At 43.2% G+C, this 17,646-nt stretch overlaps 1 protein-coding gene across 4 annotated transcripts in view; it reads left to right on the top strand.

Moving 5' to 3' along the window:
- The first annotated feature begins 1,967 nt into the window (after positions 1 to 1,967).
- The window catches only part of dlg5a (discs, large homolog 5a (Drosophila)), a 64,785-nt gene continuing 49,106 nt past the window's right edge, over positions 1,968 to 17,646 (top strand). For all 4 annotated transcript variants that reach the window (XM_042325162.1, XM_042325171.1, XM_042325154.1 and 1 more), the window contains exon 1: positions 1,968 to 2,384. In XM_042325162.1, coding sequence (XP_042181096.1) covers positions 2,084 to 2,384 — 301 coding nt within the window. In that variant the 5' untranslated portion in view covers positions 1,968 to 2,083. The remainder of the gene's footprint in view (positions 2,385 to 17,646) is intronic.

Raw genomic sequence — 17,646 nt, 5'->3', positions numbered from 1 at the left:
ATGTATCACTAGCCACTTTAACTATGCCACTTGGTTTACATACTCATCTCATATGTATATACTGTACTCGATATCATCTACTGTATCTTGCCTATGCTGCTCTGTACCATCACTCATTCATATATCCTTATGTACATATTCTTTATCCCCTTACACTGTGTATAAGACAGTAATTTTTTGGAATGGTTAGTTAGATTACTTGTTCGTTATTACTGCATTGTCGGAACTAGAAGCACAAGCATTTCGCTACACTCGCATTAACATCTGCTAACCATGTATATGTGACAGATAAAATTTGATTTGATTTGATAGCTGTACTTTTAATTTATGGTTGACGCAGCTTGTTGGCCAGTAGCCAATTGCCGTTTCTCACAAGTTCAAAGCATGTGAATGCATCCAACTGGTATTCACGACTTCACAACTGGTGATAACCACCTTCCCACTTAGTTATGACTACTCAGCAGACCTGGGGTGCATTCAGTTAGATTAAAATATGCTACATTGCGTAATGATTCCACAAAATGTTCTTCAACGTTCTTGAACATTTTCTACATTTGATGGGTGTGGTAGGATGTGGCTTGAAGCAATGAGTGATGTATTTAAAGGCTGACATGCTGACAGCTTTTCCCAACCCACAGCCCAAACCCTCCCAGTTTTACAACTGGTCGTTCAGAACAGCAGCATTTCTGTTTAATTGAAATTTGCATTACGTTTTTTCGTACTGAACACAGACATGAGTATTTGTTAAATACATTTTAAAAAGTGTTTTTGAGTATTTTGAAATACACAGCCCAAAACTAGTACATTTATTTGAGTACTTGAATGCTTATTTGTAAAAACCAAATAGTCGACCAAATTGTATTTTAAAATACTTACTTCAAATACTATTTTCAAATACCTGGGTTAAATGCATGGGAGTGTATTTGAGTATTTTCAAATACTTTTCAAATGTATTTCCAAATATATTCCAATGTTCAACCTCATGTTTTTTTCAAATAAAGGTTATCTGTAGTTTCATTACCTGAAATTGTTTTTAAAACCAGGTCTGCTACTCAGTGACTATTTGATCTGATTCACAACCAACATGGTATTCATCTTCTTGGTTGCTGCCTCTCTTCAATTAATTTTGGCTGCACAGCAATGTGGTAGGAATGTATGAATCTTGTTGGTACAGTTGGCACACTGGTAAGAATTGTTCCGATCATATGTATATTTTGCAATGTAATAAAACAGAAAACATTTGAAATGAAAACAATATGATATAATATAATCAAAAATGTTCATCTATATCTAAATATATTAATTTATATTTATATCAATGTCATCAAAAATATCCTCTTCATCTCACCAAAATGGTTATGTTGGATACCAAAGAAAATGTTTAAGTGGCTAGAACAATGTTTGCTGAGTTGGTTGTCACTTCTGCCTCTGCTTCAATGTACTGTATCTCTGATACAATGTATCACAGAAACGTTTGCATGCAAAATAAATGATCTATTGTCATCTTTTCCGCCTGGAATTTCAGAACGTACTACGGAGCACGCCCATTGAAAATCAGGTGTGTCTTGGGCTAAAGGCCCGCCCCCTTTTTACCTTACATGGCATTGTATGGGAATTTGATTGACAGCATGCAGCAGCTGCTGAACAGCCCAGACATGGCGGAGGATACAGTGTAAGTGGGGAACGGCGAGAGAGTTACGATAGTTTCCCTAGCAGTTCAGTCGGTTTAGTGCTTTATAGAAAAAGCAAATGTGTCAGGCATGTTTTCGTCGGAATAACGTAAAAATGGACGAAGTTGCCAGACGTAAGTAAGCTGGGAAAATGTATATCTGTTTAGTGCAGTTTACGGCCGTAGACAACAAATATGGCTTCTTGTGCCTTTTCCTATTTGTTATAAACAACTGCTCTCCCATGCCATTACATGTCATGGCTGTAATGCAAAATTCATACAAGTGACAATTAGGAAGTTAGTTCCTTGTTCGCTTATCGGGCAGGGGGTCATTTTGGAGAAATAAAGCCGAGGATACGTTAGCTAACCAGTCTGCTAGCTAGTTAGCTAGCTACGGAACTGAAGCGAACGGCAATGGAGCCAAAGCACAAAGAGTTGTTAGAACAATTCCACCAAAACTTGCTGGACTCTATAACAGACGCAGATCGACTGATAGAGTTGCTGATACTCTCCGGTACTCTGAGTCAGCTCGACCGCTTCGAACTGGACCAAAACTGCTCTTCCAGCGCGGAGAAAGTGGACCAGCTTTTGAAGATGCTTGTGAACAAGGAAAGCGACCATTTCCTCGAGCTGTGTGTGGCCTTGGAAAAGGCGTACCCTGACCTGTATTCTGCACTCTTTACCAACGGCGGTGGACCGGTGGACCATTCCTCCGGTAAGTCACCATGCACGCATGCAACACTTTTGCACGCAAATGTTGGATGCATGCTTGCTACATTCCTCTACACAGCCTTTGAGATATTGAACAAGTTTTACGGCTACCCCAAGTCTCATAATTCACTTACAGGGTGGTCACCCGTGCAATACTTCTATGGATAATTGACTAGATCATTCTCATTTATATTTATTAGCAGAGCATGTTTACGTTAGGGATATTGATATGCCGTATTCGAAGCAAGAACTTGAGAACTTTGCTAACAACCTAAAATGTTACCAAAGTTCCGTTTCAGCATCACATTGTTCATTCCACAGCAATATTTAACATTAAAAAAGCTAGTAATCACCAGCAGAGGCATAGATGCCACAGGCTCTAAAACCAAATTCCATCACTATTTGCTGCATGGGAGTGAGTGGACTCTGCTACTCTGTGGCTAGGCAGTAGATGAAAAATTAACACGCTTGCCAACCCTCCCTTTGAATGAGAACGGTTTCGTAATTTAGCAGATGCTCTTATCCAGAGCACTTACAGAAGCAATTAGGGTTAAGTGCTTTGCTCAAGGGCACAATGACAGGTTTTTCACCAAGTCTATTCTGGGATTCCAACCAGCGACCTTTTGGTTACTGGCTCGCTCTTAACCTTATATTTTATTTATTGTAGACACACTTCAGAGACCTCATGTATCCAGGCCCCAACATGTTCGGCACAGTTTCAATGTGTGCTACATAGCCTGTCGTAAAATCATGGAGTAGCCTACATATACCTATTCTACAATATATAGGATGCAGATGGGTCTATTTCACTGTATTTAGGTTTCAGATTTTCCATCAAACTAATTTGTTCTTTTACTTTAGATTTATTAGGGGAAATTAAATGCGGTAGGGTAACCATGGTAACAGAATTACCCTGACTTTTTCATAATGTATTCCAACCAAAAAACATAGATTTCAAAGTTTGATCAAACCATATAACTCTATGCACAATGACTACTTTTAACAATTTCCACTGACAATTTTACAAAAACACATTTTTATTTAATTTATTTATATTTTTATTTCACCTTTATTTAACCAGGTAGGCTAGTTGAGAACAAGTTCTCATTTGCAACTGCGACCTGGCCAAGATAAAGCATAGCAGTGTTGTTAACAGACAACACAGAGTTACACATGGAGTAAACAATTAATAAGTCAATAACACAGTAGAAAAAAAGAGTCTATATACATTGTGTCCCAAAGGCATGAGGAGGTAGGCGAATAATTACAATTTTGCAGATTAACACTGGAGTGATAAATGATCAGATGGTCATGTACAGGTAGAGATATTGGTGTGCAAAAGAGCAGAAAAGTAAATAAATAAAAACAGTATGGGGATGAGGTAGGTGAAAATGGGTGGGCTATTTACCAATAGACTATGTACAGCTGCAGCGATCGGTTAGCTGCTCAGATAGCTGATGTTTGAAGTTGGTGAGGGAGATAAGTCTCCAACTTCAGCGATTTTTGCAATTCGTTCCAGTCACAGGCAGCAGAGTACTGGAACGAAAGGCGGCCAAATTAGGTGTTGGCTTTGGGGATGATCAGTGAGATACACCTGCTGGAGCGCGTGCTACGGATGGGTGTTGCCATCGTGACCAGTGAACTGAGATAAGGCGGAGCTTTACCTAGCATGGACTTGTAGATGACCTGGAGCCAGTGGGTCTGGCGACGAATATGTAGCGAGGGCCAGCCGACTAGAGCATACAGGTCGCAGTGGTGGGTGGTATAAGGTGCTTTAGTAACAAAACGGATGGCACTGTGATAAACTGCATCCAGTTTGCTGAGTAGAGTATTGGAAGCTATTTTGTAGATGACATCGCCGAAGTCGAGGATCGGTAGGATAGTCAGTTTTACTAGGGTAAGTTTGGCGGCGTGAGTGAAGGAGGCTTTGTTGCGGAATAGAAAGCCGACTCTAGATTTGATTTTAGATTGGAGATGTTTGATATGAGTCTGGAAGGAGAGTTTACAGTCTAGCCAGACACCTAGGTACTTATAGATGTCCACATATTCTAGGTCGGAACCATCCAGGGTAGTGATGCTAGTCGGGCGTGCGGGTGCAGGCAGCAAACGGTTGAAAAGCATGCATTTGGTTTTACTAGCGTTTAAGAGCAGTTCGAGGCCACGGAAGGAGTGTTGTATGGCATTGAAGCTCGTTTGGAGGTTAGATAGCACCGTGTCCAAGGACGGGCCGGAAGTATATAGAATGGTGTCGTCTGCGTAGAGGTGGATCAGGGAATCGCCCGCAGCAAGAGCAACATCATTGATATATACAGAGAAAAGAGTCGGCCTGGGGATTGAACCCTGTGGCACCCACATAGAGACTGCCAGAGGACCGAATATGAATATGGAAATTGACAGAGTCGAAAGCCTTGGCAAGGTCAATGAAGACGGCTGCACAGTACTGTCTTTTATCGATGGCGGTTATGATATCGTTTAGTACCTTGAGCGTGGCTGAGGTGCACCCGTGACCGGCTCGGAAACCGGATTGCACAGCGGAGAAGGTACGGTGGGATTCGAGATGGTCAGTGACCTGTTTGTTGACTTGGCTTTCGAAGACCTTAGATAGGCAGGGCAGGATGGATATAGGTCTGTAACAGTTTGGGTCCAGGGTGTCTCCCCCTTTGAAGAGGGGGATGACTGCGGCAGCTTTCCAATCCTTGGGGATCTCAGACGATATGAAAGAGAGGTTGAACAGGCTGGTAATAGGGGTTGCGACAATGGTGGCGGTTAGTTTCCAGGAAGAACTGTGCAGATACTACGTTCTGTAACAGAAATAAACTGCTGAGGACAATTTTACCATAATCATGTTACCAAACTATGCATCTGCACTGTTATTCTCGTAAAATGTTTTATTTACTGTGTAAATTGTTTAAAGTAGTCATTGTTCATAGTTTAAAAAATAAAAAATAAAGGTCCTGTTGTGGTTTTTATCTCCATATTAAATAATTTCCGGGTAACAATTTAAATACCTCACTGTTTTCAATTAAAATGGTCGAAAATAACTAAAAATAGCTATTAATGGCAGAGGTTTGGGACCCTCTTTCTTATTGGTCTTTTAACTAATCTGGTTATGTCATCAGGCAGGCCAAAACGCCTTCTATACCAAAACAGGTTGAAATTTCAAGCTGTCTTTTCAAACAGAGCTTATACTAAAAGGGATATTTCATCCGCATAGTGTGGAAATGCATATAAAACACAGGAAAATACTGTTTTTGACTGCAATGGGTTTTTAATCATTGACATCAATGTTTGATTTTTTAAAACTTTAAATGTATGTGAAAAAACATTCAGCATAATTCCATTGAATTGCCCAGTAGCCTATTCTAGGTAGGGTTAGATGTGCACAGCAATCTCCCAAGTTGTCATCAATGGTTTGCAATACTAATATCATGTAATTTGTTTTTCCATCCAAAGACAAGTGCTTCCTCTTATGTTATTTGCTCATAGATAGCCTGACTTGTTTCCATGGAAACGCTCTTGCGGCTGATGTGACGTTTCATATCGACCCTTGCGTGGTGTGCGTACGTATAACCATGCTTAAAAAGCCATAATATTGCGCCAGTCATATTCTCTATTTTCCAGGTACAGCAGTGGGCCTATAGGCCAGTAGTATACTATACCCCCAGTTATTGTCCTACGAGACCATTAAAATGTGAAGACTGTGGCTGTGTGGGGAGAGGAGAGACTAGGCTAAATCGAGACGGACTCAAGTCGTTGTATTTATCAGGAGTCTACTTTATAGGCCTAGTTTGGTCATCTGAAAGATCAAATCAAATGTATTTATATAGCCCTTCGTACATCAGCTGATATCTCAAAGTGCTGTACAGAAACCCAGCCTAAAACCCCAAACAGCAAGCAATGCAGGTGTAGAAGCACGGTGGCTAGGAAAAACTCCCTAGAAAGGCCAAGACCTAGGAAGAAACCTAGAGAGGAACCAGGCTATGTGGGGTGGCCAGTCCTCTTCTGGCTGTGCCGGGTGGAGATTATAACAGAACATGGCCAAGATGTTCAAATGTTCATAAATGACCAGCATGGTCGAATAATAATAAGGCAGAACAGTTGAAACTGGAGCAGCAGCACGGCCAGGTGGACTGGGGACAGCAAGGAGTCATCATGTCAGGTAGTCCTGGGGCATGGTCCTAGGGCTCAGGTCCTCCGAGAGAAAGAAAGAGAGAGAGAGAGAGAGAATTATAGAGAGCATACTTAAATTCACACAGGACACCGGATAAGACAGGAGAAGTACTCCAGATATAACAAACTGACCCTAGCCCCCCGACACAAACTACTGCAGCATAAATACTGGAGGCTGAGACAGGAGGGGTCAGGAGACACTGTGGCCCCATCCGAGGACACCCCCGGACAGGGCCAAACAGGAAGGATATAACCCCACCCACTTTGCCAAAGCACAGCCCCCACACCACTAGAAAGACTATGACAACTTTCATTATGAAGAGTGCTAACACCAGTCTTCAGGTCTCATTCAAGGTCACTCATCACACCGGCATGGATCACTCACTGAACCACATTCGGTACACTTGCAACATTTGCAATTTGCAACCTTGGTGTTTAATGCTGAAGACGAGGGGAGCAGCAGCAGGGCTGTAGGTATGTAAACTTGCCTGCGTCCCACAAGGCACCCTATGGGCTTATGGTCCCTGGTCAAAAGTAGTGCACTACATAGAGGATATTGTGCCGTTTAGGGCGTAACCCTAGTGGGTTCATGGTGGTTATTCACCAGAGGATTAGCTCTACGCTGCCTGCCTGTTGTAAGCTCTCTCTGTGAGACATGTATTATCATGCCTCCACAGCCCTCTCTTATGTATTTTCTCCTGCTCCCTCCCGGCTGCTGCTGCTTCGACACAGACAGAGAGCGAGCGTGGCAGGCAGATGTAGTGGAGAGGTATTTTTGAACACTTTTCATTATCTTTAGTGCAGCGATTCAGGCTGACGCGATTACCGCATTTAACCAGGCTGCCTGGCTGGTGAGAGAGTGGAGATGAGCCTCCTCGTTGCTTCAGGCAGAGAGGGAAAGGGACCGTAGAGATGAAAGACTGAGCTCCAGTGCGTGTGTGTGATCTGCGCTGATAACAACCTGCTCTTAAGCCATTCTCTCATACTGGCTGCCTTTGCCTTTACTCACTGGCAGGTTTCCTCTGCCCTTCACTGAGAGACACACACACACACACACACGAGACACACCCCTCTAACTTAAAACTGCACACACATACACTTGCATGCACGTAGACAGTGACAGCGGGAATGGTTCAAAGCAGGGTTCTCCCCCTCCAACCCTCCCAATATGGCTGCTGTTGGAAACCGAGAGAAATATTGTCCCGTTTATTTTATGCACTATTTATTGAATATAAATCCAGGCACGTCACATCATTGCACAAAACACAGCGCCCTAATTCCACGTTTGTTAATCATGTTAATTATTTTAATAAGATTATGTAAATTAATCCTGTCAGTCCATCAAACTGCCAATATGATAATTTTTATTTAGTTAATATGAGAATATATTGCCTATGTAGACTACACCTGTATCAGTGCTTTGCCGATAAGAAACCGTGCTAGAGCATTTCAAGCTGATTTAATTCATACACATTGCAATAATCAGGAACAATTTCATTGCCTTGACTTTGTCTTATGCAGTGCTTTGACGTTAGACTTCTCTTAGACCTCTGCAGTGCTTTGTTGTTGTTTCACCTATAGAGTAGTTATACCTGTAACTCTACTTACGAACTGTGACATTGATTCAAACACACACAAAGAGGAAGGTGTGACGCAATGCTCCTTGACAGAATGCTGTGTTTGTCCTACTCCCTCCCTCACTGTGTGTGTAGAAGATGGGCCATTCCCTTTGGGTGACTGTACTATACCTCAAATCAGCTCAGAGCTGTGTGCACTAGGGCTGGAGCAATTACTGTACAACTGTGTAATCGACGGTTATGGGTGAAGACTGTCATGAAAATAAAATAACCATTGAATAGATAGACTACAACAGGCTTAAAACCTTGCAATTTGACTGATAAACTCGTTGGTACACACGCAATGGCTGCCTGGTCTTGTGATGCAATAATTCCCATTCAACTGATATTAACTGATGTGGCTCATGCAGTCTAATGTATTTTTTTTTGTAATGTCAGTTGAGTTGAATCAACCAATCACAGCAAATTTTAGCGCGTATTTTACTACCTGCTTTTATGGGTACACTTGCAATGGCCGCCAGTCCACCAATTCTGGCGTCATTGACCTGAATGGGGAGGAAATGTCCGTTCTATTATTTATATGGCAGCACATGCAGTCAGGAGTGGAAGAGAGGAGAAAATGTACAAATAAAATAATGCTCAAGAAAATACTTTTAAACGTGCAATCTGCAGCAATCGCTCCACCATTTCCTGGTTGCGAAATTTCTAATAGCCTAATTTCAGTTTGTGACAAAACAAGCAATGCATAGTGTTGAGAATTATTGTACCAACTAAACTAGAGGTTGACCGATTATGATTTTTCAACGCCGATACTGTTTACTGGAGGACCCCCCCCCCCAAAAAGCCGATACCGATTTAAAAATGTATTTGTAATAATGACAATTACAACAATACTGAATGAACACTTATTTTAACTTAATATAATACATCAATAAAATCAATTTAGCCTCAAGTAAATAATGAAACATGTTCAATTTGGTTTAAATAATGCAAAAACAAAGTGTAAAACCTTTGAACTACCTTTGACTGCAAAAACAACCATTTGTATTTCATTAACCTTTGACTATTGGATGTTCTTATAGGCACTTTACTATTGCCAGTGTAACAGTACAGCTTCCGTCCCTCTCCTCGCTCCCTGCTGGGCTCGAACCAGCAACACAACCACAACAGCCACCAACGAAGCAGCATTACCCATGCAGAGCAAGGGAAACAACCACCCCAAGGCTCAGAGCGAGTGAAGTTTGAAATGCTATTAGCGCGCACCATCTAGCTAGCCATTTCACTTCGGTTACACCAGCCTCAACTCGGGAGTTGATAGGCTTAAAGTCATAAACAGCACAATGCTTGGCGCACAACGAAGAGCTGCTGGCAAAACGCACGAAATGCTGTTTGAATTCATGTTTACTCGCCTGCTTCTGCCTACTACTGCTCAGTCAGATACTTATGTACTTGTCAGACAGGCAGTCTCCTTGTGGAGTGCAACGAGAGAGGCAGTTCATTATTGCGTTGGACTAGTTAACCGTAAGGTTGCAAGATTGGGTCCCCCGAGCTGACAAGGTGAACATCTGTCGTTCTCCCCCTGAACGAGGCAGTCATAGAAAATAAGAATGTGTTCTTAACTGACTTGCCCAGTTAAATAAAGGTATATTTGTTATATATAAAATAAACACATTTTTTTTTAAATCTGCAAATTGGCGCCCAAAAATACTGATTTCCGATTATGAAAACTTGAAATCAGCCCTAATTAATCGTCCAGTCCGATTAATCGGTCGACCACTAATCTAAACTGCTGTGAAATATACAGTTGAAGTCGGAAGTTTACAAACATTTAGGTTGGAGTCATTTAAAACTCGTTTTTCAACCACTCCACAAATTTCTTGTTAACAAAGGATAATTTTGGCAAGTCGGTTAGGACATCTACTTTATGCATGACAAGTCATTTTTCCAACAATTGTTTAGACATTATTTCACTTATAATTCACAGTATCACAATTCCAGTGGGTCAGAAGTTTGCATACACAAAGTTGACTATGCCTTTAAACAGCTTGGAAAATTCCAGACAATGGTGCCATGGCTTTAGAAGCTTCTGATGGGCTAATTGACATCATTTGAGTCAATTGGAGGTGTACCTGTGGATGTACACTGCTCAAAAAAATAAAGGGAACACTTAAACAACACAATGTAACTCCAAGTCAATCACACTTCTGTGAAATCAAACTGTCCACTTAGGAAGCAACACTGATTGACAATAAATTTCACATGCTGTTGTGCGAATGGAATAGACAACAGGTGGAAATTATAGGCTATTAGCAAGACACCCCCAATAAAGGAGTGGTTCTACAGGGGGTGACCACAGACCACTTCTCAGTTCCTATGCTTCCTGGCTGATGTTTTGGTCACTTTTGAATGCTGGCGGTGCTTTCACTCTAGTGGTAGCATGAGACGGAGTCTACAACCCACACAAGTGGCTCAGGTAGTGCAGCTCATCCAGGATGGCACATCAATGCGAGCTGTGGCAAGAAGGTTTGCTGTGTCTGTCAGCGTAGTGTCCAGAGCATGGAGGCGCTACCAGGAGACAGGCCAGTACATCACGAGACGTGGAGGAGGCCGTAGGATGGCAACAACCCAGCAGCAGGACCGCTACCCCCGCCTTTGTGCAAGGAGGAGCAGGAGGAGCACTGCCAGAGCCCTACAAAATGACCTCCAGCAGGCCACAAATGTGCATGTGTCTGCTCAAACGGTCAGAAACAGACTCCATGAGGGTGGTATGAGGGCCCGACATCCACAGGTGGGGGTTGTGCTTACAGCCCAACACCGTGCAGGATGTTTGGCATTTTCAAGAGAACACCAAGATTGGCAAATTCGCCACTGGCGCCCTGTGCTCTTCACAGATGAGGTTCAGGTTCACACTGAGCATGTGACAGAGTCTGGAGACGCCGTGGAGAACGTTCTGCTGCCTGCAACATCCTCTAGCATGACCGGTTTGGCGGTGGGTCAGTCATGGTGTGGGGTGGCATTTCTTTGGGGGGGCCGCACAGCCCTCCATGTGCTCGCCAGAGGTAGCCTGACTGCCATTAGGTACCTAGATGAGATCCTCAGACCCCTTGTGAGACCATATGCTAGTGCGGTTGGCCCTGGGTTCCTCCTAATGCAAGACAATGCTAGACCTCATGTGGCTGGAGTGTGTCAGCAGTTCCTGCAAGAGGAAGGCATTGATGGTATGGACTGGCCCGCCCGTTCCCCAGACCTGAATCCAATTGAGCACATCTGGGACATCATGTCTCGCTCCATCCACCAACGCCACGTTGCACCACAGACTGTCCAGGAGTTGGCGGATGCTTTAGTGCAGGTCTGGGAGGAGATCCCTCGGGAGACCATCCACTTTAATTTTGAATGTGACTCCAAATCCAGACCTCCATGGGTTGATAAATTTGATTTCCATTGATAATTTTTGTGATTTTGTTGTCCGCACATTCAACTATGTAAAGAAAAAAGTATTTAATAAGAATATTTTATTCATTCAGATCTAGGATGTGTTATTTTAGTGTTCCCTTTATTTTTTTGAGCAGTGTATTTCAAGGCCTACCTTCAAACTCAGTGCCTCTTTGCTTGACATCATGGGAAAGTCTAAAGAAATCAGCCAAGACCTGAAATTGTAGACCTCTACATGTCTGGTTCATCCTTGGGAGCAATTTCCAAACGCCTGGAGGTACCACATTCAAACAATAGGACGTAGGTATAAACATCATGGGACCACGCAGCCGTCATACCTCTCAGGAAGGAGACGCGTTCTGTCTCCTTGAGATGAACGTACTTTGGTGCGAAAAGTCCAAATCAATCTCAGAACAACAGCAATGGACCTTGTGAAGATGCTGGAGGAAACGGGTACAATAGTATCTATATCCACAGTAAAACGAGTCCTATATCTACATAACCTGAAAGGCCGCTCAGCAAGGAAGAAGCCACTGCTCCAAAACTGCCATAAAAAGCTAGACTATGGTTTGCACCTGCACTTTGGGGACAAAGATTGTACTTTTTGGAGAAATGTCCTATCGCCTGATGAAACAAAAATAGAACTGTTTGGCAATAATGACCATCTTTATATTGGGAGGAAATAGGGGGAGGCTTTCACGCTGAAGAACACCATCCCAACCCTGAAGCACAGGGGTGGTAGCATCATGTTGTGGGGGTGCTTTGCTGCAGGAAGGACTGGTGCACTTCACAAAACAGATGGCATCGTGAGGGGGAAAATTGTGTGGATGTATTGAAGCAACATATCAAGACCTCAGTCAGGAAGTTACAGCTTGATCGCAAATGGGTCTTCCAAATGGACAATGACCCCAAGCATACTTCCAAAGTTGTGGCAAAATGGCTTAAGGACAACTGTCCAGGTATTGGAGTGGCCATGACAAAGCCCTGACCTCAATCCAGAACTGAAAAAGCGTGTGCGAGCAAGGAGGCCTACAAACCTGATTCAGTTACACCAGCTCTGTCAGGAGGAATGGGCCACAATTCACCCAACTTATTGTGGGAAGCTTGTGGAAGGCTACCTGAAATGTTTGACCCAAGTTAAACAATTTAAAGGCAATGCTACCAAATACTAATTGAGTGTATGTCAACTTCTGACCACTGGGAATGTGATGAGAGAAATAAAAGCTGAAATAAATCATTCTCACTATTATTCTGACATTTCACGTCCTTAAAATAAATTGGTGATCCTAAGGCAGGACATTTTACTTGGATTAAATGTCAGGAGTTGTGAAACAGTTTAAATGTATTTGACTGAGGTGTATATAAACTTCAGACTATAACTGTATATATTGTCAATAACCAAAAATATTGTATTTTCAACTGTTTGAAGCTAGTGTACAAAACCGAAGGAGGAACAAATACGAAACTTGAGAGCAGGAAGCGTAGAAATGGCACTCATAGAACAAGTCTACTGCTTCTTAGACTTGCTTTCAGTTAGAATGACAGAACTATAACTCACATTTCTATGTGAATTCAGTCATGTCGCCCAAAAAGTTACAATATTGCAGCTTTATTTAAGCTTTTCAAGTGGTTATTTTTGTGACCGCGGTCATTTGGCTGGCCAATTACCGTCATCCAAAATTTTATAACCGTCAGAGCCCCAGTGTTCAGTGTACTCAGAAAACAGCTCTGTTTTTTCCCACATCACTCTACCACTCAACACTCTGGTGAGGTGCGAGGCAGTTAACAGCAGGCATCTCTTTCTATATTCTTCTCTCACCAAATCCTCTATCTCACCCACCTTCCCAGTTTCTCTCTTTTCTAGGCTCCACGATTTCTCTCTTTAGTTTCTTCTTCAGACTTGGCTGAGTGGTGGTTACTCCTCTGTGGTGTTAGAGGGACTGGCGAGAGGTTGCTAGATAAGAGAGAGAGGGATACACACAGACAACGGGCCCTTTGTTTTGGTGGGTAGCAGGCCCAAAGTGCTCAGTCAGGAGCTCGCTGTTGTGTGTGTCTGTGCGGCCTTGGACAGGACCAGTGGGGCTGTCTGCCTGCCTGTCAACCAATGTCCCACTCCTGGCAGCACATAAACCATGGGGACACAATGAGTTATGTCCTGACACTGTGTCACTACCAACTAATGCTTTTATATCTCTCCTGGGATCTGACTACTGTAGCTTCTAGCAGTCTATCCCTCTCTCTACTCCCTCTCCCTACCATCATACTCTTTTTCTCTCTTTCCCTCCCCTTTTTTCCCTCCTCCCTATCTCTCCATGCATGCGTGTCTCTAGATTAGGCCATCAATCCATCCATTGTACACCCAGCCTGGCTGCTGGGTGTGATTGATGTCATTTCATAGCCCTTATTTTATACTACATGTCACTGGGCATTTTATTATTGCGCATTGCCGTGCTGGTGTATCCACTCCAGCATAACAGGTTACAACTAAAATGGGTATAGATTGCTCTCTTTTGTCAGACATAAAACTGTAATGTAGTAGGAACGATCATAGCTGGAGGTGTTGTGACTACTCACTAATGTTGACCAATAAAGCCATCTGATTAAGCCACATGTAGCCAATAAGAGATTGACATTTTTTTCTGGGTCATTGGTGCCTTGTCCCAATTTTACTCTATTGAGCTCTGATAGCCTATTTAAACATGTGAACTGAGTACCCTGCTCCTTTGTTTTCAATGCAGTGGGCTGATGTAAATGTTGATTTGGAAGTGGTGAGAAAGGTCGTCTCCTCTCCTTACACTCGATGCTGTGTGTGGGGTTTGTATTCTGACTGTTCCAGAAGGTAGTGCAGCAGTAAGAACAGAGCTTCATTACCATTTACACGTGTTGTTGCTGTGCTTCCTAATCACCCCGCAAGGCAGAGGAAATGCCACAGTCTAAACTCGCACAGTGTGGTGAGGTCATGGAAATAAACAGACAGAACTACTCCCCTCTACCCCTCTCTTGATCATCTACCCCTGTCTTTCTCTTTTGCACTGCTGTTTGTTCTTTCTCATCTACCACGCTCTATCTCCTCTACCCCGGTTCTGTGTTTTTGTTGCACTGCTTTGCTTTATCTTGGCCAGGTCGCAGTTGTAAATGAGAACTTGTTCTCAACTGGCCTACCTGGTTAAATAAAGGTGAACAAAAAAAAAAATACAGACCCTGTTTTTTTAAATGATCTACCCTGCTCAGTCTCTCCTTCTGCTCTCTCACTCCTTTCTTTCCTACTGTGTTGCTTCTCTCCACCTTTCTGTCTCTCTCCCATTCTATTTCTCCTCTACCCCTCTGTATTTTTGCTCTCTTCTCTATCTCTCTCCCCCCATCCAGTCTCTGATGCATGACAAAAGGCCTGTGTTTTCATTCACTGTTTTTAATGTCATGATAATATATAGAGGTGTGATAATAACATACTTTTGAATTTATAGTGCATGTGGACACCCCTTAAAAATAGTGGATTCATCCACACCTGTTGCTGACAGGTGTAGAAAATCGAGCACCCATCCATGCAATCTCCATAGACAAAAATTGCCAGTAGAATGTCCTTACTGAAGAGCTCAGTCACTTTCAAGGTGGCATCGTCATAGGATGCCAACTTTCCAACAATCATTAAGTCACATTTCTGCCCTGCTCGAGCTGCCCCAGCCAACAGTAAGTGCTGGTATTGTGAAGTTGAACTTCAGGAGCAACAACGGCTCAGCTGTGACGTGGTAGGCCTCACAAGCTCATAGAACTGTAGAGCTTAAAAATCATCTGTCCTCGGTTGCAACAATCACTATGGATTTCCAGACTGCTTCTGGAAGCAACATCTGCACAATAACTGTTCGGGAGCTTCATGAAATTGGTTACCATGGCCGAGCAGCCACTCACAAGCCTAAGATCACCCTGCGCAATTCGAAGCGTCTGGAGTGGTATAACGCTCGCTGCCATTGTACTCTGGAGCAGTGGAAATACGTTCTCTGGAATGATTAATCACTCTTCACCATCTGGCAGTCCGACGGACGAATCCGGGGTTAGCAGATGCCAAGAGAATGCTGCCTGGCTGACGGCATAGTGCCAACTGTAAAGTTTGGTGGGGGAGGAATAATGGTCTGTGGATGTTTTTCATGTTTCGGTCTAGACCCCAAAGTTCCAGTGAAGGGGAATCTTAACGCAAAGGATTACAATGACATTATAGATGATTCTGTGCACAATATGAGGTCCGTATTTTGACTGGCCTGCACAAAGCCCCGACCTCAACCGCCATCAAACACCTTTGGGATGAATTGGAAAGCAACATCAGTGCCCGACCTCACAAATGCTCTTGTGGCTGAATGGAAGTAAGTCCCTGCAGCAATGTTCCAACATCTAGTAGAAAGCATTCCCAGAAGAGTGGAGGCTGATATATCAGCGAAGGGGGGGGGCAAACTCCATATTAATGCACATGATTTTGGAATAAGATGTTTAATGAGCAGGTGTCCAATTGACTTTTCATGTATTTTGCTTACTTACATTGTTCTTAAAGGAGCTACAGTATCGCTCAGGGTTCTGCTCTGAGGAACGTTTAGAGAATTCAAAATTACCTTCAGAATTTAAAGATTATATAATCTGTTCAGAATATAGACACCACTGCATGCCTATGTAACGCTATAGCCAAATGACGATAAACTTAGTACATTGCCAAGTGGTCACCGCATTCTGCTGCTACCTGGAATTTGATGCTTCTGATTGGCTAGAGAATGCGCAAGCTTGAAGTGTTTCACTTGTCATAAGACAAGGGTGAAATACATCAGGGCTACATCCCCCAGAGGACCAGTGCTGTTCACCTCTGGGTAGAGTCATGAGCTTCTATCCTATCCTTCAGTTTTTGCTGCCGTTCAGCATTTTTGATGGACCTTAGGCACTTGGGCTTCACCCCAGACAATGTCTTTCTATTAGAGGGGCAGAGAGCAGACTCTTTCCCCCAGCCTAGTCCCAGATCTATTAAGTGCCACCTTGCACTTAGCATGAAGATGACTAAATGCTAGCGACTATAGGATTTGGGCGATACAGCTCTTGAGAGATCTAGGTCCAGGCTGACTTCAGCCAGCCTCGACTTCTTCAGTGCTCAAAGATCTGAAGTGGCTGGATTGGTATAAGAAGGATGGTGATCATGGCATGTTGTACGGAAGTTCCTCCATGCTTTTCTCCTATCAAGGTATTTTCAGATGTTCTGAATATTGAATAATTGTCATTTAGGAGGATTTGTTCTCAAGCAGTAAGGGTGTATTACACTGCTATACAGCAAACGACTGCTCAGTGATGACTTTTAGCACCTTTATTTAGCTAAATTAGTTTAGTTTGAATTTCAGTCCTGAGGAAACGACTAGATACGACTCATGAGTGGTCTCAGATTTGTTTAGCCCTGCGTTCGTCGGTTAGGCCATGCCATGTACTGGGTGGGTAACACTGTCGTTCCTTGCCACTTCTTATTTTTGTCACGCTGCAGAATTTAGTATTCCTCTACTTCGGGGAAGGGGAAGATAATATGGTCATAAGGAACAACAACTGTTGACCCTGGATGGGAGGGGTGGGGGGGAGGAGTGATAGACAGAAGGGAGGAGTGGAAGATGGGAAGGCAAAGATGAAATGGAGAGTGAGGGGGGACTTGATTAAGGGAGATGATGAGAAGCTTCAGAGTTGTGGAGGGGAAGCTAGGAGGATAGAATGATGGAGGGGGAGTAGTGGAGCCCCCAAGGCAGAGCCAGGGTTCCCCTGACCTAGTTAAAGACATGGGGGGAGTCAGGAAGGGGAGAGGAGCCTTTGTTCTAGTATCCCTGACTGTCTACCATCAGCTCAGCTCTCATGTTACTATATACTACTGGATCTCTACTATCATCACATCCACACACTGTGAGTAGTAGTAAGCTACAACTCACCTCTGGGTAATTACAGTAGCTAGTGGCTTCGTCTGCGCTTGAGGACCATATAGCTTGGTGAAACCAGACTGAACGCTGCGCTCAAAGTGAAGTGAAACAATAGTGAAACCTTTGCCTTTTAAGTAAATCAGGTAATAAATCAGGTGAAAGGAGA

This window comes from Oncorhynchus tshawytscha, linkage group LG01 (assembly GCF_018296145.1).
Source record: "Oncorhynchus tshawytscha isolate Ot180627B linkage group LG01, Otsh_v2.0, whole genome shotgun sequence".
Taxonomy (NCBI): Eukaryota; Metazoa; Chordata; class Actinopteri; order Salmoniformes; family Salmonidae; genus Oncorhynchus; species Oncorhynchus tshawytscha.
The sequence above is the reverse complement of the archived record's forward strand: the minus strand, read 5'-3'. Positions and strand labels throughout refer to the sequence as shown.